At 43.6% G+C, this 25,639-nt stretch overlaps 1 protein-coding gene across 3 annotated transcripts in view; it reads right to left on the bottom strand.

The window, feature by feature from the left end:
* Nucleotides 1–261: 261 nt before the first annotated feature.
* RNF43 (ring finger protein 43) overlaps nucleotides 262–25,639 on the bottom strand; it is a 68,806-nt gene continuing 43,428 nt past the window's right edge. Inside the window, exons 1-10 of one of the 3 annotated variants that reach the window (XM_073565795.1) lie at nucleotides 19,594–19,896; nucleotides 10,908–11,030; nucleotides 7,939–8,013; nucleotides 6,400–6,531; nucleotides 6,192–6,293; nucleotides 5,507–5,677; nucleotides 5,100–5,202; nucleotides 3,412–4,491; nucleotides 2,341–2,578; nucleotides 262–1,017 (exon numbers count right to left, since the gene is read on the bottom strand). In XM_073565795.1, coding sequence (XP_073421896.1) covers nucleotides 2,532–2,578; nucleotides 3,412–4,491; nucleotides 5,100–5,202; nucleotides 5,507–5,677; nucleotides 6,192–6,293; nucleotides 6,400–6,531; nucleotides 7,939–8,013; nucleotides 10,908–11,030; nucleotides 19,594–19,608 — 1,848 coding nt within the window. In that variant the 5' untranslated portion in view covers nucleotides 19,609–19,896 and the 3' untranslated portion in view covers nucleotides 262–1,017; nucleotides 2,341–2,531. Of the gene's footprint in view, nucleotides 1,018–2,340; nucleotides 2,579–3,411; nucleotides 4,492–5,099; nucleotides 5,203–5,506; nucleotides 5,678–6,191; nucleotides 6,294–6,399; nucleotides 6,532–7,938; nucleotides 8,014–10,907; nucleotides 11,031–19,593; nucleotides 19,897–25,639 lie in introns of those variants that run through there. The other 2 variants (XM_073565794.1, XM_073565792.1) reach the window with 2 other exon arrangements.

Below are 25,639 nucleotides of genomic sequence, written 5' to 3'. Positions count from 1 at the left end.
AACCGCTGGTCTTAAAGAATTCCCCCACTGGGTTTTATGCTGTGTCCAAATAGTTTTAAGGGTTAATTTAAAAGGGTAACAGTAAAAGTAAAAAATATTGGTGGTGGTGCCCAAGTTGCTCAATTAATAAAAATGAAAAGCAAAATTTGGATTGGTAACCATGGAAAACTTTTTTTTTTTTTTTTACACTTTGGGGTGCAGCGTTTTACTCTTTTTTTTGCATTACCAGCATGACAACACAAATGACAAGTACAACATAAATCCATAGGAAAATTAGCTTCATTAGTTCTTCAAAGAACCACATTCTGTCTCATAAATATAAAACTTTTACAAATATACAATCCATATTTTTATACAATTTGTACAAGGCATAAAAGAGGCACAAGAGCTTACAATCGGTTCTTTTAGGACTTGAGGCACAGATAGTAGAATTTAACATAAGAAGTTTATAAGTGTCGACATGTAGAGCTGGGGATTCACTGAGAGTACCTGAGAAATGTCATTTGTGGGAATTTTACCCAAATAGGTACCCAAGTTCTGGAATCTTAGACTACGAACACAACAGCTGCCATATCACAGATTAGATTTCAGTTATGGTTTAAGGCCAAAACCGGCTTTCAGTCTATAATTTAATTTAAAAAAAAAAAGTGAATCATTAAGTGCAAATTAAACTCATTTTTAACACCTTGTGTCCAGTGAATTTGATAAAGTACAGTATATATTGCATTGGCGATTAGGCCATTGGCCGCACGTTGTGACATTCTATTCCCAATGGAATGGTTCAGTCCTGGAGAAAAACCATCCACGCTGTGCACTGGATGTCTCCAAGGAGGAAGTGCTCCTACATGCAGTCACAGAGCAATCCTTGCTAGGTTTTCCTCACAGATAGATTCTGTGCGAAGAGTGGTGGCTTGTGGATCAACGATATACAAGTGGCAGACGCGGTCTGTGAGGAGATGCATCCGGCACTCTTCTAGGCTAAGGGACAGAGCCCTGAAGGTCTTATCACATGGAACTCTGTAAGGTAAGGAAAAAACGGGATTATAATAAATGGGCACTAACAATTCCAATGAATATTACAAAGCTGCAATACCAGACACAGCCCCACTTTTTCCCACTGTCTTGAAAGCAATGTCATGTATTATCCGCTTATAAAGCGTGACGATAAAATATATGTATTTGATGCTGGCAGATGTCACTGCTCCATGCAGTTTTTATAGGATGTCCAGTTTCACGCAATTCTTGCCAGTTATTAATTTTCTTTGACATTGGCTGCTTTTTGCTCCATTGGGACACATATTCTTTAACTCATACAAACATCTATATTACCGGTTTTCTACTTCTGTGACGGACAGAGAGTGAAATCATGTCGCTATCCTGACAGGCCCTGTTGATTCATAACGGGGGTCCTTTGCCTCTTTTCATTTTATCAGAAAAAAATAATACTACGCTAACTTTTCGTACAAAAAGCAGAGGCTCTTACAGAAATGTGAATCTGGCCTTAGCTGCATTTTCTAAAGTAAGTCTAAGCTGCTAGTTTGAAATCTATTTCTTGTCATATCACAAAAGCATGACGCCGATTTGTTCCACCTTTCTCTCTAAAGGCCTCCATACACATTAGACTAATGTTGGCGGAACCTGCCAATATCTGCCAACACTCTTAATTTCTATTGGAGCCCCAAATAATTTATTTTTGGGGAAGATATCAATCTGGCATGTCCAATTTTGGACTACCATTTCATTTGTTCTCCAAGAGAAAAACGCCGCCAGACTAGCCTGGCGGCGTCTCTTTCATACAAAAGACAGAAGTACTCAAGTTGACTAATGTTCCTGCGCATGGGAGAAATGGCCGAGGCGGCTACCAGCTAAATAGACATCTAGTAGTTATGGGGGCTCAGTTGAATCAGATTGGCGGTTGTGTTAAAACTCAAGCCTCCATAATTCACTGTGAAGTCTGAAAACTAGTGCAGCCCCACTAGGGGAATGAGCCGGTGTTGGGTTGATGTGTCTTGGGTTAAATCATTACACATCACCCGCTTCTGAACTAAACATTTCCAAAAAAGAACTCCCCCAGCCGAGAGCTGCATCTATTTCTTGGAGGCTGCCTAAATCTGCCAACTTTCAATCACTAAATCGAAAAATCTATAAGGAGCTCTGAACTAATCTATTGGTCCCCATGTTTCATTTGAGGACCATATGTTTTTCATTTTTACCACTGGCATGCTTTTTGTATCTGCTAAACTGTCTTGGTTCTTGGCACGAAATGAACATACTTAGAAAACACTGTGACATGTTTTAGAGATTTCTCATCAGGCTTAAGGAAAGGAAGTGTAAACTCACATGCACAGATGTTCTCCGCTCAGTCAGCAGCTGCACAGACACGATGGAGATGAAACGGGTGTAAAATGACCTCGGAGGCTAAGGGAAAATCTGGAAGCTTGAATATGGAGGCAGCCTGCTGGGGACTTTGAGTCCCCATCACTGGAGCCTGTACTGGTGGGTCCTGCCAAATAGTTGTAATGCCTGATGTTTTACACTGCGTGTTCACATACAGCTTCAATCTCTTCTGTACCAGCACCTAGAGGAAAATATATATAAAAAATTAGGAGACAAATCCCAACATGTGGAGAGTTTTATCCAGCTTATTGACATCATTTTGTAGTTTACATTAGTGATAATGGAGAGTCAGAACATAAAAATTATCTTGAGTGTGTGATTGCCTAAAACGCCGTAATTAGGCTGACAGTTCTTCCTCCCGTCTCCCATACACATGCAGCATTTTTGCTCGGACAATTGTGCTTGGGTTTTTACTGTCAAGATCGGAGTAAGCTGCTGCCTGACATCTATGCTGGGGGCTGATCTCCCCTGAGAATCAAAATATTGGGCTTTAAAATTCAAATCCTGACCCATCTTTTCCCTGACATTATCTATCTTTGCAGAATCAGGCTGCCTCCATATACAGAAGATAGCTGGCCAGTCTAGCCAAAAAAACGTTTGGTTCGGCCGATATTGCTGTAATATGTATTGAGGTCTTACAAGAAAAAAAAAAGCACAAGATTTCTCAATACAAACTGCACACTATTTAATTGTCTAAGACCTGATGAAGATGGCGTTCTTCCTTTGAAAGTTTTTTCAAACTCTTTTTATCGTTTTCCTGCTTAATGTTAAAATTAGCATTTTCTTTCAGCTCTAGCCCTACTCATAATATGCCCATTAGTATTAAGTCGTTGATATGGATTTATCAGTATAATATTATATGCAGTTTGTACTGGGAAATCTGGGATTAGAGCTACTTTAAGATGTGTATGGGTCTTTAGAAGGCCACAGGAACAGGACGCCATATTGCTGTCAACATCGAGCTCCTGAGCTGAACCCACTGGTTAACTGACCGTTTTACTCCATGTAACGTACCTTGGTTGTGATTAGAGTGATGCGGAGGGTGATACAAGTGCATCATTGCTGTGTTTTCCCGGTGCGCGTTCACATTTGTATGCGGGAGTCTGTCTGCATCTGTCCAGAGTGGATGGTCTCTTTCAGAGTGCTGAGCACCATGGCTTGTATTGCGGGTGCTATACGGGGGAAGATGCACCTGCGCAGATGATCTTTTCTTCCGATGACTTCTAGTTGACTGTTCACTCCTATGCCCCCTAAAAGACACTGGGGCTTCGGGGTCATTTGGCTCATGTGCTGGTGGTGGAGATTGCTGTGAGGACTGGCTGTGCCGCACCGCTTCCCTGCTGCTCCTTGAATCAAGGTAGTGCCTAGATGACTGAGTCCTTGGCTCTTTTCGAGTCAAAAGAGATCTAGATTCCCCACTATGGCCATTAGCTGACTTGTGCTCCCTATGACTCCCAAGATCTGTCCTTGTCTCCCCCCTAGAGGGCCTAGATCTCCGTTTGGGTCTGGGGGGGTGAGATGAATTGGTTTGCTGGCGTCTGTAGTGGTGATGTCTGTGTTGGTGGTAGTGAACATGGCTGGCATAGGAACTTTCAGCAGGCACAACAGTGTTAAATCCTGGGAGATCATTATGAGGTAGAAGAATAGAGGCAAGTGCTGGAGGTGGTGAATCTCCTCGGTTGCTCTGAGAGCTGTGGCAAGAAGAAGAGGAGGATCCTTGTAGGCAACGTAGACTGACATCTGTACAATTCTCACTGGAGGAGCCATTAAAAGGACCTGAGCTGCTATCACTGCCCGGGTCATCAGGTAAATATCCACTGGACACTTGGTAAAGCGGAGAAATTCCAACTTCTCTGGGTCCTTCTGGTGTACGACGGTGAGAATGGGGCACTGCAGCTTCCCACTGAAGTCCAGTACCAAGAGTATATGGGGAGCGGGACAAAAATATAGTATTGTTCAATGGAGGATATATTAACGGTGTCGTGTGAGGATGTGCAAGATACTGAAAGTGAGCAGTTCTGGGATATTGCCTCCATAGGTGTGGATGTGAAGCAGGTCTTACTGGTGCAGGATGGGAAGTAGTGCTTGGTTCTGCTGTTAAGAAAAAAAAGATAGAGCAAAACAATAAGTCCTGCAACCTATTAAGGAAATCCAGACCCATCAACCCTCCTGTAGGCTAGGGTCACACAACAGTAATTTCGCTAATCTGAGAAAATCAGTCCAATTATGCTAATCCAAGTGTGATCTGATTTTTTTCCAACTTTTCTACGCTGTCAGTCTGTGAAAATCGGACCACACTTGGATGTTATCCAAGTGCAGTCCATTTTTTTATAGACTCATTGACCTGCATGGCTGAGTGCGATCCGAATATCGGATGCAAATTGAGCATGCTGCAATGTTTTCTCGGACAGACTCAAACCAAGGAAAATATCAGGTTTGTGCACGGCCCCATAGCATAACATTGGCACAAGTGCGGTCCGATGTTTTGTCGGATCACACTCGGACAGAAAATACAATCACCTCCATGAGCCTTTACTGTTACCCTTACCGTTTTGCACACAGTTAACTGCAACATTTTTTATATTTTTCTTTAATCTAAAGCGGATAAAGCTATCCCATAATTATCATCTATCGATAGCTGCTGAAAGGTGCGATCTCACCCGCAGAATTATAAAGTCATCCCCAATAACGTGTTCACTTACCTAAGATGTCAAACATGCAGAGGGGACAGGTGTGATTGTCCCTCAGCCAGATATCCACGCAACTCAGATGGTACTCATGGCTACAAGGTAAAATCCGTAGCTCCTACAAAAAAAACGTCAGAGAAATGCCGTTATAATACCAATGTTGTAATATACAAGTAGTTTCCATTATATTTGTAGGGATAGTGCACATAGCTCATGTTAGTTTCACCTGGCATTGGAACTGGTACTTGCCATAAATGATAGAAGCCTTGTATTGGCTCTTGCACTATATGCTCTCCTGGCTATAAGTGCCCAAATCAGTGATAGTACGGAAGTAGTACGGAAAAACAGAAGAGTACATTGCTGTATATGTGGCGTCATACTGTAAAAAGTCACCAGTACAAGAAATGTTTCAAAAGGATTACCTGCCCATCGGAAAACTCATCCAGACATATGGCGCACATAGGCACAGAGCTGCTGGTGCTGCCAGTTTCTACAAGACAACCAGTCCTAGGATGATTGCTTGCTACGCGAGACTGATATTTTCTGGTGCCGAGGCGACTTATGGCCAGAGCAGTCTGTTGCTGTACAGTATCCTGGAAGAAAAGCCATAGATACAATGTAAAATTGTGTGTTTGCCTTTCACCCTCATATTATTATTATTATTATTTCATCTGTAGATGAAGATCTTTAGACAATGCCGAATTTTACCTAAAGTCGAGGGCTGTCATGTAATAGCAGAAATAAATCCTAGTCCTTTTCAAAACTACTCTTAAAGGGTCAGCCCAGGATGACTGTTCAAACTAAGTCCTGCAGCTCAGTGCTCCATGGCGAGGCCAATCATTTACATACACCTTCCCATCTGCTTATTTTCCATCTATCTCCACCCCTTATGTGATTGACAGCTCGGTCTTCATAGAGCCAAAGGGCGGAGATAGATGAAACCAAGCAGGTGGGAAGGTGTATATAAATGAGCAGCCCCGCCATGGAGCACCGAGTGCCTGTATTAGGTTTGAACAGTCATTCTGTGCTGACAGTCCCTTTAGATCTGATGTTGGAAATTTTCAAAAGTCTACAATCCCATATTATGTGCAACTTTCTTTCAGTTACCTGTGCTGGAGATTGCTTGCAACGAAGCCGAATCACGGAGTATATCACGATGATGGCCACTGTTCCAACAACTGTGCCCAGAATCCAGATGTCATGGACGAACTAAGAACGGAAACGGTTCATGAGTTTTGGGCACCTTTCTGTAGGCGGAGGGCTTCTAACAAACTCCACCACCCCTCATAGTAATACAGCAATCGCCCTGCCTTACCAGCTTCACTGGCTGCTGGACCTCAATCTTCACATAGGCTTCAGTATTATTGTGCACCAGGGTCATCAGCCGTTCTGCATCCCGGCCACGTACTAGTACCACGGGCGTGTTGAGCTCCGCGGGCTGTTGTAACTGAGTAATAAGAAAACCAATCCCGTAAGGACATTGCTACATGCATCACAATATTTCATTTTCTTGAAGGATACCTATTTAGGAAACTGTCCAGGATCTAAAAGAAAATGGCTAAGTTGCTAAAGTCACCTGTCAAACCCATCAACTTCAGTGGTCTCCGACAGTCCTTGTCTACTGTACATTCATGTTACTGCAGCAGTCAAGGCAATGGCTGATCTTAAAGGGGTTGTCTGGCCTTAGGCTACAAGTCTGCAGTCACTCTATGTCCGGCCTAGCTCAATACACTTGCATTACGCTACGGTGGGCCCACCTGGTCACACACCTGCGGTCACGCAACCTCCGCTGGTGAATCCTGACACTGCACAATGCATACAGTGTGAGGATTCACATGTCTGCAATCACATGGAGGGACTGCAAACTTGTAGCTTAAGTCCGGCCAACCCCTTTAATTGTCTTGTGCTGTACATGCATACATCGCTGCTGAAAAAAAGTGATTGACTGCAGCGGTCACGTGCATGGTTAGTTAGCACTTGATCACATTCTGAGGCCATGAGGCAATGAGAAAGTAAGTATTGTTTTTATTTTATCAACTTACCAGTGATAATTTACAAAAGAATAAAACAAGCCGTCCTCTCTAGTCATGGCCTCAGAAGTCCAACGTTAGAGACCGGAGGCTTTATGATACTAACTTTTCTCTGCTTTTCCTTTGGAAACATATACATTTTCGGTCAAGCTGAACATTCATCGTGTGTCCGAGTCGGAGAGAGAACTGTCAGCCATGCGATCGTCTGACAGCTATATATTGTGTATGGGGGTCTGAAGGGGTCTTGTCACCAGGTCACAAGTGGCCAGTTTTGGCTTTTATTTTGTTCCCGCTGTTTCCTTGCATAAACTCTTTTTCTAGATCCATAAGGATCCAGAGATCTTGGCCTTTTCACCTGGTGCTTATTTTTATGGCCGTTATCAAATGACCGTTACTCATGGGGTAATAATGCAGTGCCACCTAAAGACACGGGCCCTAAGAAGCCTGAGAGCCACCGATCTCAGGAACCCCAAGCTGGATTGAAAAAAAACAAAAACAGTAATATGCAGGGGGAATACACGAAGAGCAAAAGTTGGTCACTTTTGACCTAGTCTTCTTTTATCCTACTTTCTGGCTCCAGATCCGTGCATGAACAGTGGACTTCAGCAAGGAAAAAATAATTATAAGCTACAAGCAACTAAAACACCAGTAGGATAGAAATGATTACATCAAAGGGGCAAATGTACGCTGGGAACGGAGCCTTAATAAAGAAGGGAGTGGGCTGCGTATCTGCTTTACATCTAGCAGGACGGAACACTTTGAAATCGCCCAGAGATACAGAAAGTTGGTGTACAGATTTCACAAAGCGACACGGCTTGAATTACCTGGTGCTCAGCTCCCTGATCATCAGTAATATCGAAGATTACAGCTCGAGAGCCCCTCTCCCCTGCGAGGCGAACCTGAAATAAGAGCCATGAGATTACTGGAGGGCAGATACCACAGGACAAAGGAAAACAAAGGGTTCGGGGAGAAACGAGGGTGAGGAGTCAGAGCGGAGTGGCACACTCACATATCATATTCTAAGGGGAAATTTGCTGGGGAACCTGGACTAAGCCGCCACCATGTGCAGTTATGTTGCCTAGCAGAAGTCCCAATACACATCACTTCTTCCCCCAGCACTAGCACGTGAGCACACAAGTCGTTGGCGCAGACATTGTTACTGGCCACGCAGAACATCCAGGTTTCCACTTCAGCTATGTAATTTGCTCCAGGTGAATTAACCAAATAAATGAGTTCATTCACCGTATCACCTACATTATTGGGCATGAAAATGTGGCTTGGGTAAAACTATTGCTTCCCCAATATGCCTCCTCCATGGTGATGGATCTCATTAAAAGGGGCCTTGTAAAGTGGACTTCTATGGAACTTGTATAAAAGGAGTTTTCCTGGAACCTTAATGATGACCCAACCTTAGAATAGGTAATCAAAATCAGATTGGTGGGATCTGACTCCCAGGAACCCTACCATTCACCAGATGGAAGGTGCTGTGCACCACCGGGAGTGGCACAGCACCATACACCGCCGGGAGTGGCACAGCGCTATACACACCACGAGTGGCACAGCGCCATACACACCACCAGGAGTGGCACAGCGCCATACACCACCGGTATTGGCACAGCGCCATACACACCACCGGGAGAGGCACAGCGCCATACACACCACCAGCAGCGGCACAGCGCCATACACACCACTGGAAGTGACACAGCGCCATACACACCACCAGGAGTGGCACAGTGCCATACACACCACCAGGAGTGGCACAGTGCCATACACACCACCAGGAGTGGCACAGTGCCATACACCACCGGGAGTGGCACAGCGCCATACACTGTATAGTGGCTGTGAAAGGTACTGCAATCTCTCTCCTATTTACTTGTACAGGGGAAAGTTTGCATTACTACACCGTGTACAGACCTATATCACATCCAGTGCGCAAGCAGCACCTTCACTTTAATCAACACATCGTGGCTTGAACAGGATTCAGACCCAGTTGATCTGATATTGATGTAATCATCAGCATTAAAGTTCAGGAACATTCCTCTAACCTTAAATATAGTAGGTCAGAATATGACTGCTACCGGCTTTGATACACTGATTTTGTCCTACTCTAGTTGGACGTTTTTAGTCCTTTGTATCATAAATCTAAATGTCAGGACGATGGTCATATAATGATGCCCTTAACAGGACTGATTTCAGATGTGAGACACTGGTATAAACCAAGAGACCCATATCTACAGAGCAGTGCTACATGTTCGCCCACCAGAGACAGACCGCCAGCCGTGCCCCCTGAACTACCCTGCAATCAAATATTGAAGGTCTATGGCCTCCTTATTAAGATAAATGATTATTGGTTACATGGCGGAAGGCATCATGAATACCTGCACAGGTAATCCAGGAATAGACCAATAAGGAAATTAAATATTTTGGAGGAGCAAACAACCTTTTCAAATTTACATAAAGTCCAGCGCCAAATGTTTTTTTTTTTTTTCAGGTTAAACTATTCTACATTCCAGGCATAATAATGGAGGAACTTACTTGCAAAGTGCAATCAATTAATGGTCAGGTACGTCACCTAACCTAAATCTCCATCTGTGTGTAGCATACGGTACTACAGTACAGGGACGGGTGACAGGGGATAACAGATGGCTTTTAACTACTACTACCCCCTCTGCATTCCACCCTTCAGGTGCACGGTCAGAGGTCAGTGGACAGCTGTTTGATCAAAAGCAGGATGAGAAAAGCACCAGGGAGACGGAGCTACAGACACCATTGTCATTACCCAGGACTCTGCTACCAATTCCTGAGAGTGGTTTTATTAGTGGTGCTACATACTATAGTTCCCAAAATAATGGCACGATTTAATTTTCGTTGATGCTGTAACATACACATCTGATAAAGTGGACAACAAAGCTTATGCTTGCTGGACCCCAAGGAGATGAGCGTGGTCTGTGGTTTCTGATTGTGGCTTGTACCCATCTCTGTAAGCTAGGAAAGCAATCTTAGTTATATGGCTTTGACCAAAGGCTGAGGCCCATGTGAGCATGGACAGAAATATTTTTATACTCTCCTCCCATTCATACAAGTATTTTGTATGGACAGAGTATGTGGGATCATAGAATCATAGAATGGTAGAGTTGGAATGGACCTCCAGGGTCATCGTGTCCAACCCCCTGCTCAATGCAAGAGTCACTAAATCATCCCAGACAGATGTCTGTCCAGCCTCTGTTTGAAGACTTCCATTGAGGTAGAACTCACCACCTCTCGTGGCAGCCTGTTCCACTCATTGATCACCCTCACTGTCATAAATTTTGTTCTAATACCTATTCTGTATCTTCGACCTTTCAGTTTCATTACATTACTTTTCGTGTTTCCAAGTGCAAATGAGAATAAGGATGACCTCTCTACACTGTGACATCCCTTCAGATATTTGTAGACAGCTATTAAGTGTCCTCTTAGCCTTCTTTTTTGTAAGCTAAACATTCCCAAAACCTTTAACTGTTCCTCGTAGGACATAGTTTGCAGTCTGCTCACCATCCTGGTAGCTATTCTCTGAACTTGCTCCAGTTCAGAGAAAATTATAAATAGCTGTGAATGCACCATATTCTATCACACAGCATGTAATTAAGCATTACCAAAAATTAGACAAAAGTAGCAGTCCATGAAGCTCTTGGGTCAGATGCAGTTTTCATCTGACCCCCCCTTTGATATGTGTTTCGCCAAAGAGAACATCTTTAAACATCCAGACTTATTGAGCATTCATTTATCTACGCTGTTATATAAGGTACTACTTTACCTTGCTTGCCAGGGATAGGCATGGTTGGGGGGAACGTTCTGGGCTCTCCAGTTTCACGATGGAAATGAATACAGGTTTTGGCGGGTCGTCATCACTGGCATTGCAAAGAGACAGTGGGTGAAACTAAAAAGAGAAAAAAAAAACATTAGTAAGTGCTCAGCCATGTGCTGGCTCTTTATACAAGGAAAAGTCAACTTTTTGGGGGAAATAAAAGGACTCTTGAGAACATGGAATGGGGGAGAAAACAGCAATCCTGCCTGCTTTTTCTTGTAGACCTTATGTGGTCATATGGCTAGAGACATATTTATATGAGCTGAAGCAAGTCCCATCAGGGCTGCCATACAAGAAGTATAACTGCTGTTGCTGATGCTGGATTGTGGGTCAATGGTCACTACAATGTATGTTTTCTTGTCTTCTTCTGTATGTGTGTTTCCAGTTTTTGATGACACATGGTGGTCTGAACCATGCCTACCTACAGGATGTCCGCAACGACTAAAAGTATCCACCAACAAGTGGCCACCAACCAAACGTCGAGTGAGGCCAGCCTTCACTCAACAATTGAGCCCTACTTTACCAAGAGGACTACCAGAGGGATAGTAGAGGTCGTAACTGAGGCCATAGTTTATACAAACTGTGTTGACGCCTTGTGATCTCCAGGTTTAGGTGGAATGAAATTTGGTCTCACTCAATGCCCTTTACTTTACCTCTAACAAAAGCTCAGCTAAAAGTCAAACTTTTGAAGAATATTGCTCCCAGTGTTTACCAGATTAGGGGTCAGTTGGCCCCTGTGGGCGATACCTCTGGATAAAAAAAAAAGTGCAACTGAAAAAATGTACCCTCATACCATGCTGAACAATATCCGTGCAACCGGAGAGCTGCAAAAAGAGTGACAGTGAAATGAGATAGGTGGGCAAACAAGGAGAGAGTGCAAGGTAAATGTTTGCAGATAGATGAACGATATCAGGTATCTAGGTTGAGGGGCTCCATGGAGGAAATGAAGGAGATAGAATGAGATAGGAATGTCCCCAGACGTTCTAAACACGAGGAACCTGCGTATGAGAATATAATAATTGTACTCCTGGCTCCAGCGCTCGCTCCAATCCAGCCACAAGGAATGTCTGTGTACTCGAAGCTGGATAACAATATTTAGTCTGAAGAAAGAAGGACACAGATGTACAGATAAACATAGCATCTTCCCAGCGGGCCCCAAAAAGCTCTCTATATAGTATGAAGGCAAACCCACCATGTACACACAGACCAGCGCTATTCGGCACTTCATATCAGCCACAGAATTAGGACAAGTGTCGATGTATGCCGCCGATACAGCACTCACTGGAGTAAAAGCAAAAAGCAACGATTATTTGACAGATGTCTGTTCTGACGGTCCCTATATGCACGTATGCTCAGCTCGGCTGAGTGTGCATGTGTCCTGAGTAGATAGAACAGAGTAGGCTGCTGCTAGACAAAAGAACCAGGCAGTTAAAACCCAAAGTGTGTGCGGCGCATCAGGAGGCCCACACATGGTCAGCAGGTTCAGCCGATATCGTACATGTCCAGCAAAACTCTCAAACAAGGTTGTTTGTGAATATTCTCCATTTCTAAATATTTCTGAATAAATCGTTTTATTCAGGGAAATAATACACATGGATGAATATGTGCCACAGAGTACAGATCACTAATACAGCATAAAAGCAGGGATCCAGATCAGATCCAGATCAGATCCAGAGGAAAAGAACAGTGGCAGAAATTTCTGTAACAAATGTGCAGAGCTTGAAAATACCATTTATGAGTATTCTATAAATGTTGCATATCATTTGGGAACTGTATGGTGCTATTAGATGAATTGTTCCGGTACTAGATAACACCATGAAGTGGTTTGAAATTGTAAGAAATATAGTAAAAAAAAATGGCGAGATGAGCGATCTACTTCGCTTCTTGCCCAAGACCCATTTTATCCGATATTAACCCTACCTACAGAAATGTGCAATATAACCTCGCATAGTGCGACCTACAAGTCAGCAGCCCTGCATGGAATTATGTGCAATGAGAAACAATGCTTACGGCATGATGTCAATGATATTACACATATGTGAAGATTAAAAATTATTGGAGCTGTCTGCTTCTTTCTTGACAGTTTATGGTAATAGTAAATGCCATAAATGGATTTAAAGTTTATTACCTATCAACAGACTAAAGGTTGTGGATATCAGAATCGGTGAGAGTCCCAGTCATCGGTCCCCCATTAATCAACTAAATATATCTTATCCTGTAGATAACCGATGTTGGGAATAACCAATTAAGGTAGCCATGCACCGTAGATACAATGCTTGTTGGGCTCGGACATCAATTGGGTCCAACCTTCCTATATACGTGTATGCTCGGCTAAACATGTGCTCTCTACAGGAAGAGGGAAATATTCTCTGACAGCAACTTATTTATCTCTGGGGAGAACAAGGTACTGGTCATATTAAAATCCAACAAGTCCAGACCATGTTTCCCCAGACATCTGGTGTCGTGTAGAGTTAGGACCACCCTATACACATTAGGTGGTTGACTGGTCCCTTCGGGTTCAGTTGATGTTCATCTACTGCGTCTGGTCACCTTTAAGCATTATACACTCACTAGCCACTTTATTAGGTACACCTGTCCAACTGTGTGTTAAGACTTAATTTCTAATCAGCCAATCACATGGCGGCAACTCAGTGCATTTAGGCATGTAGACATGGTCAAGACAATCTCCTGCAGTTCAAACCGAGCATCAGTATGGGGAAGAAAGGTGATTTGAGTGCCTTTGAACGTGGCATGATTGTTGGTGCCAGAAGGGCTGGTCTGAGAATTTCAGAAACTGCTGATCTACTGGAATTTTCACGCACAACCATCTCTAGGGTTTACAGAGAATGGTCCAAAAAAGAAAAAAAATCCAGTGAGCGGCAGTTCTGTGGCCGGAAATGCCATGTTGATGCCAGAGGTCAGAGGAGAATGGGCAGACTGGTTCGAGCTGATAGAAAGGCAACAGTGACTCAAATTGCCACCCGTTACAACCAAGGTAGGCAGAAGAGCATCTCTGAACGCACAGTGCGTCGAACTTTGAGGCAGATGGGCTACAGCAGCAGAAGACCACACTGGGTACCACTCCTCTCAGCTAAGAACAGGAAACTGAGGCTACAATTTGCACAAGCTCATCGAAATTGGACAGTAGAAGATTGGAAAAACGTTGCCTGGTCTGATGAGTCTCGATTTCTGCTGCGACATTCGGATGGTAGGGTCAGAATTTGGCGTAAACAACATGAAAGCATGGATCCATCCTGCCTTGTATCAACGGTTCAGGCTGGTGGTGGTGGTGTCATGGTGTGGGGAATTTTTTCTGGGCACTCTTTGGGCCCCTTGGTACCAATTGAGCATCGTTGCAACGCCACAGCCTACCTGAGTATTGTTGCTGACCATGTCCATCCCTTTATGACCACAATGTACCCAACATCTGATGGCTACTTTCAGCAGGATAATGCGCCATGTCATAAAGCTCGAATCATCTCAGATTGGTTTCTTGAACATGACAATGAGTTTACTGTACTCAAATGGCCTCCTCAGTCACCAGATCTCAATCCAATAGAGCATCTTTGGGATGTGGTGGAACGGGAGATTCGCATCAGGGATGTGCAGCCGACAAATCTGCGCCAACTGTGTGATGCCATCATGTCAATATGGTCCAAAATCTCTGAGGAATGCTTCCAGCACCTTGTTGAATCTCTGCCACGAAGAATTGAGGCAGTTCTGAAGGCAAAAGGGGGTCCAACCCCTTACTAGCATGGTGTACCTAATAAAGTGGCCAGTGAGTGTATATTAGATAAAAATGGGAAGATTACCGTAATTAACCACCGTTGCTAGAACCATTGTTCATTCAACAATGGTCCCATAAACACTTTTGATTTTATTGGAGGATGATCTGGACATCAAACGTGCCAAAACAGTGGTTTTAACGATTAAGAACGTTTGTTAGCTTTGAAACAAAATGTTGCTCGTTTCACCAATCCAGCCGATCAAGTCTTCCAGTTGAAATTGTCTTTTTCCATCAACTTTAATCTAGCAAGTATGGGCACCTATACCGCTCATGTGGTAAGGAACGCCTGCTCATTGATGCCACCAATGAGGTCGATCAAGTTGATTCACATTTTCGTTCCACTCTGTGTGAACGCTAAAGAGAACAAAGAAACCTCTGCACTTAAAAATTAGCTGTAAAAATGAGTACGTCCGCCAAAATGTCATGTTACAAATTCAGGAAACAATTATTTTAAATTAAAAAGCAGTGACGTATCGGCAGAATCTGGAATCACCTCCAGGGCATTCTCTAACATTAGATGGCAAAAAGTGCAGACAAGACCGGGCTGAATTCTTCCTGTCTGACACACAAGATCTATTACTGACGGATCTGGATGTTCATTGATTTCATTTTTTTTCCCCTTAAATCCAAACTTTGGGATTCTACAAGGAAAATACGTGACATGACTAATAAAAAGCTTTTAAAAAAACATGCTTAAAAAAAACCCATTGCTTCCGAATGTATAGAACGTGAATAGGCCAGGTTACCATTTAGGCCTGATTGAAGGTGTCAGGCTTCTTTTAGACACTGCAAAAAAAAATATTTAAAAACAAACAAAAAAATCAGCGTAAAAGTCTAGAAATGTTGTGCAATCAAGAACATAAAAAAGAAAGAAAAACATAATGATCTTCAAATTTTGCTCAGTCTTTTCATTAATTGACACAGTTCACTCAAGGTATTTAAATGATGTCATGAAATATGTCTCTTATATGTGCACGCTGATAGGTGACTAGAAAGATAAAACTACAGCGCATCAGAGGCATAAAAGCAAAGTGGGCAGGACGGGTGGCTGTCTGTGTGTGGGGCCTCTCAACTCTTCTAACAGAGGAAGTCAGTGGTGACAAAGATTTGTTTTCCAGAGATAAGCCACCACTAGAGGTGTCTGGCAGGGGCGACCGCCTCCCCTCTATCTATGTAAAACACAGGAATGTGATTCCTAGGGGGAGATTAGCTGTTAGACAGTGGTTATTGGGCTTCTTTAGACAAGGCTCACATACAGCAGTTTTTTAAGCCAAAATAAGACTCAGGGTGCTTTCACATTACATTTTGCCCCATCTTACATCCAAACATCTCTTCCACAAAACAGAAATCGGCATATGTGCCGACATAGGCATAGACAATAATGGTATAAAAACACATGGGCCATGCACACAGTGAACAAGTCTGTAGGATTGTGTTCACACCACCAAAAGACTGAAACACAGAAAAAAACAGTAAAACAAACGTATAAAAATACTCTGCTGTAAAAAAGTAACAGTAAACAGCAAGTGCTAGTAAAAAGATAACAAAACAGGGTATTTGGCTGATACTTTTTTCGCAAAAAATGTATACTAAGGCTGGTTTCACATTAGCGCTTTTTAAGCGCACGCACGGCCGGGGGTAGCTCCACCCCCGAGCCGGCTCTCTGCCCGGCGTGCCCGCCCCTTGCTTGTAGCGCCGCCTCCTAGCGCACAGCGGCGCCTGCGATCGGCGCACCCTATCTTTAGCATAGGGTGCGCAGATTGTGCGCAGGCCGTGCGCTAGTTGCGCTTTGACCTGCGCTGCGCACTTTTGACGGTGCGCCGTGCGCGCCAAAATCCGAAAAGTTTGATTTTGGCGCGCACGGCGCACCGTCAAAAGTGCGCAGCGCAGGTCAAAGCGCAACTAGCGCACGGCCTGCGCACGATCTGCGCACCCTATGCTAAAGATAGGGTGCGCCGATCGCAGGCGCCGCTGTGCGCTAGCAGGCGGCGCTACAAGCAAGGGGCGGGCACGCCGGGCAGAGTGCCGGCTCGGGGGCGGAGCTACCCCCGGCCGTGCGTGCGCTTAAAAAGCGCTAATGTGAAACCAGCCTAAGCCGCTCTACCAAACGTCAAGGTAACCCATATCAGAGCAGTCCCTAACTGATGTATTTTAAAACCTGATCATGTCTTCTACAGCGTGTCCACATCGGACATTACCTGTCTGAATCCTGCTCATATAGGTACAATACACATGATCAGGTTTTTAAATAGTTAGGTACTGCACTGAGATGGGTATACCCTGATGTTTGGTAGAGTGGCTTAGTATACATTTTTTGCAAAAAACGTATCAGCCAAATACCCTGTTTTGTTATCTTTTTATTAGCACTTGCTGTTTACTGTTACTTTTTTACAGCACAGTATTTTTATACGTTTATTTTACTGTGTTTTTCTGTGTTTCTAGACAAGAATGGTGCAGACAGAATGAATGTGCGCTTTGCTGTAGATCATTTTCGAGCATGTACGCCTGCTGGAGGCAGTCACTCACGACATAGAAGACGGCATCTGAGTGTCCACCTCCAGTAGGTGTATATGCCTGAAAGTGATTCATGGCAGCGCACATGTTGACTCTTTCAGCACCATTATAGTTTGTGGCCACTTCGGCGCATACCTTCAAATCCCGTTTTGGGGGGAGGGGGGGGTTTCAGACGTAAACCCCGATGGGGCTATGAAACGTGTGCCTGAATGCAGTGTGAAAGCACCCTTAAGCTGGGGTCACATTTGCGAGTGTGATGCGAGAAACTCGCACGAGTCTCTCGCATCAATATCCGGCCGCACTTGGGACCAGAGTGTGGTCCAAGTGCCTGCGACAGTGCCGGGAACTGATGCGCGAGTTTCTCGCATCACACTCGCAAGTGTGACCCTGGGCTTAGGCTATGTTTACATGTCCAGTAATCATCCGTTAGAATGGGTCAAGCAGCAATCTGTTGGCAAGAGAGGTGTGCAAACAACTTTTTAGTCCGTTTTTAAAAACTCATCTCTGCAGGATCTGTTTTGAAGCTTATGGAAAATGGATCCGTTAATTAGCCGTCCATGTTCTTCCATTTGTGCCAGATCCAGTAAGCAAAAAAAAAAAAGTGACATTTGGTTAAAGTCGCATGTCATCAATCTGTCTAAAACACCTGGGTAAGCAAAGAAAAAAACCCCAAAAAGACTTAAAATAAAGACAACTTTAAAAGTGGCGTAAAACATGTAGACAATAAGACACAAATTCTAAAGAAGTCAAAAACATGGAGAAACAGCGATGATGAAACTAAGGCTGTGTGCACAAGTTCAATATTTCTCTTCTTCAAAAACCAGTGTTGGCAGGAAAAATGCTGCGTAAAATTTATGTGTTTGATGCGTTTTTACTCCATTCATTTGAATGGGTGAAAAAAAACCACAAAATTGACTAAATTGTTATTGTCTCAAATCTCTTCATCTATAATCAACAAAATAATTGGAAAGCCTTTCAACCTTACTCCCTGCATTGCCCTGCTTTCATTAAATTTGGATGAAATAGATCATTCACTGAGACCTATTTTCAATCATATATGTCTCGTCACGAAGAACACCATAGCATACCATTGGAAATCCAATTTTTTGCCTACTTCTAATGACATAATTAAACTGATCAATCAACATAGATCACATGAGCTACAATTCGCTCTTCATAATGATCACTTCAACAAATTCTTCAAGAAATGGTCTGTATGGGACCATGTCTTCCCTCCCCCGTTAGTATGAGTTTGGTAGGATTTTTATTTAACAAAGTGGTCCCTCAACTTCATTTGTGACATAACGTTTATTGTACTTTATTCATTACTTCGATCGCTATGTTTGCGCTTGCACTTGATTTTGTATGATCTAATGTCTGTTGCGTCAATTAATGACTCGATGTTATTGTCTTGTTTTGAAAAAGAATAAAACTTTGGAAAAGAAAAAAAACACAAAAACACAGAAAAAACTGACATTCTGCAAATCTGAAAAAAAAAAAACAACAATTTCAAGGCTCAAAATCAACAAGTTAAAACTAAACAGCTGATTTTAGAAACCTCATTCACCTGGCTGGTACTGTAAAATGGTGCAATTTTTTCTACGACAAAATTCACAGAAAAAAAAACAAAACGCAGAACGCAACGTGTGAACGGCTAAGCCCTTAGGTCTTATCTTTTTTATGGATGCATCGGTGACTATAATCTGTGCGAACGTTTGGCCATTTCCCAACTCTGGAGAGCCATAGTTTACAGGTGACCACCGACCCTCCACAGTGTGTGGACCTCAATCCCGACCTGCTGAGTGTGACATAAGGGACTGAATGTAGTCAACAGCCCAACCTTTGGCTTTTGTGTAGGGTCAGGCTGTCGGGGATAATTCCTCTGGCCTTATACCAACTGCAAGGTTTATTTTGCAGAGATTTAAAAAAAAAAAAAAAGGATAATAAAATGGAAAAGTCAGAGGGCTATGTGTGACAGGGCAGGCGCTGAGATTTTGCAGCGACCTGCCTCCTCGCGCTCTTTCCATCTTCTATTAACTGGCGGCCCCTTTAGTGCTGTTTGAACTCTTTGCAGAGCAGAGTTAACGATTGCAGGCAGTGTGTGTCTTGGCTGCCAGCCGAAATTCTTACACACCCGTGGCACATTCTCACAGAAGCCAACATGCTGATAAAAGGAGCGAGCAGGGGCAGCCGCAGAGAAGAAGCGAAGGGAGGATTCTTCACCCTGTAAACATGTGCTAAACTGGGGTATTAATATTTTACTTCTTCTACTAAACAAAGTATAAAAGATAAAGTCACGCCAACATAACAATCAGAAAAGCCGCATAAACTGACCTGTAAAAAGTGCATTAATAATAGGTCAGCCACTTATCAATGAACCATCCAAACAGTATATAGCAGTGGTCAATGACTATGTAAGGCCTCGTATGCAGCCGCCATAAATACTATGCTGGCCAGGCGCTACCAGCATGAAATTGGCATCTGCAAAGCTTTTCCGATGTAAGAAGTTTCAGATGCACTGAATGCCTGTGAGTGTTATATTGTGATGGGTGAACAATAGGGTATAGAGTCTTCACCCATGAACTTCTGAGGTCAATCAACTGCTACCCGGCTTTTCCAGAAACAGGTACAATATTAAAGAGCTCCAAAACATTCCCAACAATAAGGCAATTTAAAGGGAATCAGCTACCCATCTGAGAGCAGCATGGTATAGGGGCCGAGATGCCGATTCCAGCGATGTATCACTTAGTGGGCTGCTTGCCGAAGTTTTGACAAAATAAACTTTTTCGCTGCTGCAGATCAAGCAGTTCTAGGAATGCTGAGCTCTGTATAACTCCGCCCACACCTCTGATTGGCAGCTTTCTGGGTACACTGTGCATAGGCAGAAAGCTGCCAATCAGTTGTGGGATGTCTGGAGAGCCAAAAAGATGCCAAACCAGAATCTGATGTTCATATTTGTACTCAGTGGCATTCCCCTGCCGTAAGCCTGCCAACGGGCTATGGCAGCCAGCTCATGCATACCCTGGACACCTGGGCTCAGCAATATGACACAACAGTACTCTTAACTGCTTCATTAACATACGGAGCCCGGGCAGGTTACACCACGGGAAAGATAAGCTACACATCCAGATCCATCCTCTATTTTTAACCTATCGACGTAATGCTGTAGTTTGAGAGTATATGAGGTGTTGTATGGTGAACAGTGGGGTAACTTGTATGGGCCCCAATGCAAAATCTCCAATGGGGCCCCCGACGACCACAGGATTTTAATAGTGATTGTCTTTTCATATGGGACCTTTGGGGCTCCTCTAGTCTCCAGTGTCCGGGGGCCATTGCAACCCCTGCACCTATTATAGCTACAGGCAGTGAAAGATTCCTTTGAATGCCTCCGTATAAATCATAAATGTAACTGCAACAACTTAAAAGACTCAAAAGTTCTCATCTGTTTGCGTGTCTTTAAGCGTGCATTCTTATCATTTCTGGGGCAAAATGAAATATTTATTAACATGTTTTCCAAGCATAATTTCCTCTATGTTCCGCATCACAAAAGTCAAGTGTGAACATACCCTTGCAATGGAAACACTGTGCCCGGGAGAGGTATGACTGATAGAAAAGGTTAGGGTCCCATCAAAGAAAGCTAGCCTTGTTGTGGCTGGTGGGCACACATGAAATTGTGTGCCAACTGCTTCTATTTTATAAGTATGTTTTACATGGAAGTGTTTGCCTATATGATGCACTGCAGTCACAGCAGCTCGCTCCTGTTCACACTTGCTTCATTCTGTTCGCAGAGGCTGGTCAGATAATTTTTTTTTGTAGAATACATTTGGAGGTTGTGACTGCCTCCATCGTCAGATGAGCAGTCCTCCCATCAGTCTACGGCCTCATTCATACTATTTTCATCAGTGTTCTGGTTTTAACATCAGTGTTTCATCAGTGATTTCCTCACACGCTTCCACACCCCCAAATTTGTAAAGCTTCTCCTGCCGATTGCAATGTTAAAAACGGACAGTATATGGATGACATCTGTGTGCTGTCCGGTTTTTGTCACAGACTAGTATGGGTGATTTTGATCTGTGACTTGGATCAAAACAAGTCTCTTTATTTTGGAGCAGGTCAAAAAAAAAAACCCCACAGACATGTGAACTGTCCCAGATGTCAGGATGAGGCTTTAGGCCGTTCTAAATTAGTGCTGGATCCTACTTGCCTTTAAAATGTTGTAGTCTTTTGGCCCAAGGGTGGTATGTCTAATAGACGAGGTTAGGGTCCCATCAAAGAAAGGTTGTGGCTGGTGGGCGCACACGAATTGCCCAATTTGTGTGCCAATTATTTCAAACAAAAGATGCTTTGCGGTCGTAATGCAGTTTACGTTTCATGCACTCAGCGCTTGCATCTGTCTTAGCACACCGCTTGCTGCTGCGCTTTTTGATATGCAATCAAGAGAATTGGATCATAGGTGAGCTCATGGAAGTTTTTATAATTTAGGCAGAAAAATGTGATTAAAGCAATTTCCCCCCAAAAATGTAAAATTCATGAGCAGCACTAAATGAAACTAAAAGTCTAAGGGTATGTGCACACATTGCGGATTCGTGTGCGGATTTTTCCCGCGGAATCTGCAGAATCTGCAGGTAAATTGACCTGCGTTTTACCTGCGGATTTTGAGCGGATTTGGCCTGCTTTTTTACACCTGCGGATTCCTATAATGGAATGGGTGTAAAAACGCTGCGGAATCCGCACAAAGAATTGACATGCTGCTGAAAATAAACCTCTGCGTTTCCGAGCGGAATTTTCCGCAGCATGTGCACAGCGGTTTTTCATTTCCATAGCCTAACATGGTACTGTACACCGCATGAGAATCTGCAGCAGATCCACAGGGCCAAATCTGCAACGTGTGCACAGACCCTAATAAGAGACGTGATGCAATCAGCGATCGCTAATATTCCTGCCTTCTGGGGGAGCCTTGGGGGCTGCAGGATGTGAGAGCAGTGACATCACAGAGGGTTTGCACGGTGCCTGCAGCAGTTTTCAGACGTCCCTGGTTAATAAGTTGTTGCCTCATAAATCAGGAATGTGGTTACTTTGTGGAAGTGTTATTTTTAACAATGCCTTTAATATAGTATTAATTATGATCTGTTCCATTTAATAAGGGCTTGTTCGAAAAGTGTGATCTTATGTAACAACTCCCACATATGGAAAATGGAGTTCATTTACTCAAATGTTCCATACTTCTTGGCTTTCGGAGGCCGGGCTGTAGTGTATGAAGCGTAGGAAAAAAACCAGCAGCCTGCTCTGTGAATGGCTCCATGAGCGCTGGCATTGTGTAATGGGGAGCCAAGCCGAGTCAGGTTCACTCCTTTGAAAACGGTGCCAACCAAACAGGCACAAATTAGCTCCACCAGTCTGTTCTCACTTCAGTAATTTTCCCAGTATACAGTCATGAAGTTCCAGAATAGTCCAGGACTAAAAGCCATTTACCCCTTAAAGGGAACCTGCCAGGCTCCCCGTGACCCCCAACCCAGCAGCAGTCACTGATTCATGAGTAAATTCCCAGCCTAACCAGCCCTGGATAACTTTTTCTGTAAAAATTTGGTTTTAAAAAAAGCATTTCTATTGTCCCCGTTTCCTATGCTAATTATATGCGTACTGCGCATGACCAGAAGTTCAGAAGATGGCTTCCGACCGTGCGCCTCTGACGTCGGGAAGCGTTCACCTGCCTGTAGAGGGGCAGTGACTGTGCCAAAATGTGCGGCACTCGGGTGCTAGACTGACTTGAGCTCATGCAAATTATGCTATCACGCCCACAGGGATGTGATAACATGGAAAGAGGGTCAACTAGTCTGGGGCAACTAACGCCCCATCAACTAGTCAAAGCCCTAATTAGCATAGGAAACGGGGCCACTATAAATGCTTTTTTTAAACCTCATTTTTACAAAAAAAGTTATGTAGGGCTGCTTAGGCTGGGAATTTACTCATAAATAAGTGGTTGCTGCTGGGTTGGAGGGCACGATTGACCCGACAGGTTCCCTTTAATATTTAGAAATATATTTAACATCATTATATGATGAAATTATCATATATTTATGTGTTCTCAATGAGAGGGGAATAAACGCTGCCAAATATGGTGGTTTATTCCTTTGAAAACACAATGTTTTAGACGTGCACAATCCTCCTTTTCCACCTGATATCAGGGTGGAGCTGGAAAATCCTGATACGCATCAACCGCTTGTACATGGGCATTTTAAAGGAGTCCTCCACAATTCAGACAACCCCTTCTGAACCTGTGCTTCCCCCCAGTAAACAATTAACATTATACTTACCTCTGGTGCGCTTCTAGCAGTATTTGGCATTTATTCTCCCAGGGATTGTATGACACTGTTATGTCACGTGATCCCTGTGTCCAAACAACGCTGGCTTCACTCTCCTCTTCTACAGGTGAATCAAGACATATCTCAATTCCTCCAGATGTCAACTACGCCAGTGGGAGCAGAGAGTGAAACCAATGCTGACTGGAAGCTGGGATTGTGTGACATATAAATGCCAGTGCTGACAGAAAGGGTTGTCAGAGTAGTGGACAACCCCTTTACTTCAGCCAAGAACAGAAGACACTAGGGTACAACTATGGTAGTAACATACAGATTTACAAATTTTCGGCACAACAGGTACTTGGATAATATAACAGGGAGTCTAGTTGCTTGTTTGCAGGCTACATGACAAAATATACCGTGGTAGAACCTCCACAATGATTTACTATGGTGGTAACTTCATCTCTCCAGTTCTAGGACACATAAGAAGCGGCAAGTGAAACACTGTGTGGATTTTATTATTTATTTTATTATTATTTATTATTACTTCCAGGACCATAAAAAGGTCTCAACTGAAAACCAAAAATAGTAACTGAATGTATGAGCCTTTCATTTTAGACATGGTTAAAATGGATAGTTAAATTCTGTTTACACAGAGGATTTCTCCTACAAAAAAATAAAAAAAATCTTCGTTTTTGCAGTGAATCTCTGGTAGGACTCTGACGATGATCCTTAGATTTCTGCAGTCAGATTGCCCCCATTCAAGTGACAAAAAAAATCAACAATATTCACACAAGTTTTGAAGCAAAAGTTTGATCAAATGAGCTACTGACACTGAATGTGTATGGCTGAAATGTGCTGAGGTCTGCGAAGAATCTGATGTCCGTGGTGGTCACACACAAACTAAAATAAGCTGGGCCTACCAATCATCTGCAGATAAAAATCTCATGTCTATTAAATCCAGAATACCTGACCCTTCTTCCCCACCCACATCTGCCGTCGGCTGACAGTCAAGGCACGCCAGTGCACATTAGTTGGCCAGCAGGTCTTGGCATAATTGACAGGTTTGGTTGAATTAATCTAATGTGTATGGGCCCTGTAAGTTACTGTATATCCGTTTCTTCAAAGGGAGACTACCATCAGAAAATAACTTATTGTTTAAATCAAATTTTTGTGTGAAATGTATATATTTCTTTAAAATTTGGAAAAATAATTGTATTTATTTTCAACTTTATATTATTATTATTATGCATTTATATAGCGCCATTTATTCCATGGCGCTTTACATGTGAAAAGGGGAAATATAGACAAGTATAGCAAACATGTGTAAGACAAGGGACACACAAGTACATAAGGAGAGGGGACCCTGCCCGCGAGGGCTCAGTCTACAGGGATGGGTGAGGATACAGTAGGAGAGGGTAGAGCAGGTTGTGCTGTGGTTCAGTAGACCAAGGATCATTGCAGGCTGTAGGCTTGTCGGAACAGGTGGGTCTTCAGGTTCTTCTTGAAGGTTTCCGTTGATGGTGAGAGTCTGATGTGTTGTCGCAGGGAGTTCCAGAGTATGGGGGAAGCACGGGAGAAGTCTTGTATGCGGTTGTGGGAAGAAGAGATAAGGGGGGAGTAGAGAAGGAGATCTTGAGATGATCGAAGGTTGCGTGCGGGTAGGTAACTAGAGACCATGTCACAGATGTATGGAGGAGACAGGTTGTGGATGGCTTTGTATGTCATGGTTAGGGTTTTGCATTGGAGCCTCTGGGCGATAGGAAGCCAGTGAAGGGCCTGGCACAGGGGGGAGGCTGGGGAATAGCGGGGAGACACGTGGATTAGTCAGGCAGCAGAGTGTAGGATGGACTGGAGAGGAGCCAGAGTGCTAGAGGGGAGGCCAGAGAGTAATAGGTTGCAGTAGTCGAGGCGGGAGATGATAAGAGCATGCACTAGTGTTTTTGTGGTTTCGTGGTTGAGTTTGAGGCGGCAGGAGGAGGCGAGGGCTTGGATATGTGGTTTGAAAGAGAACGCAGAGTCGAGGATCACCCCAAGGCACCGAGCGTACGGGACTGGGGAAAGAGAGCAGCCGTTGACAT

This window comes from Dendrobates tinctorius, unplaced genomic scaffold (assembly GCF_039654945.1).
Source record: "Dendrobates tinctorius isolate UK_male_01 unplaced genomic scaffold, ASM3965494v1 ptg000016l, whole genome shotgun sequence".
Lineage (NCBI taxonomy): Eukaryota > Metazoa > Chordata > Amphibia > Anura > Dendrobatidae > Dendrobates > Dendrobates tinctorius.
Note: the sequence above shows the minus strand (reverse complement) of the source record. Positions and strands in the feature narration are given on the sequence as shown.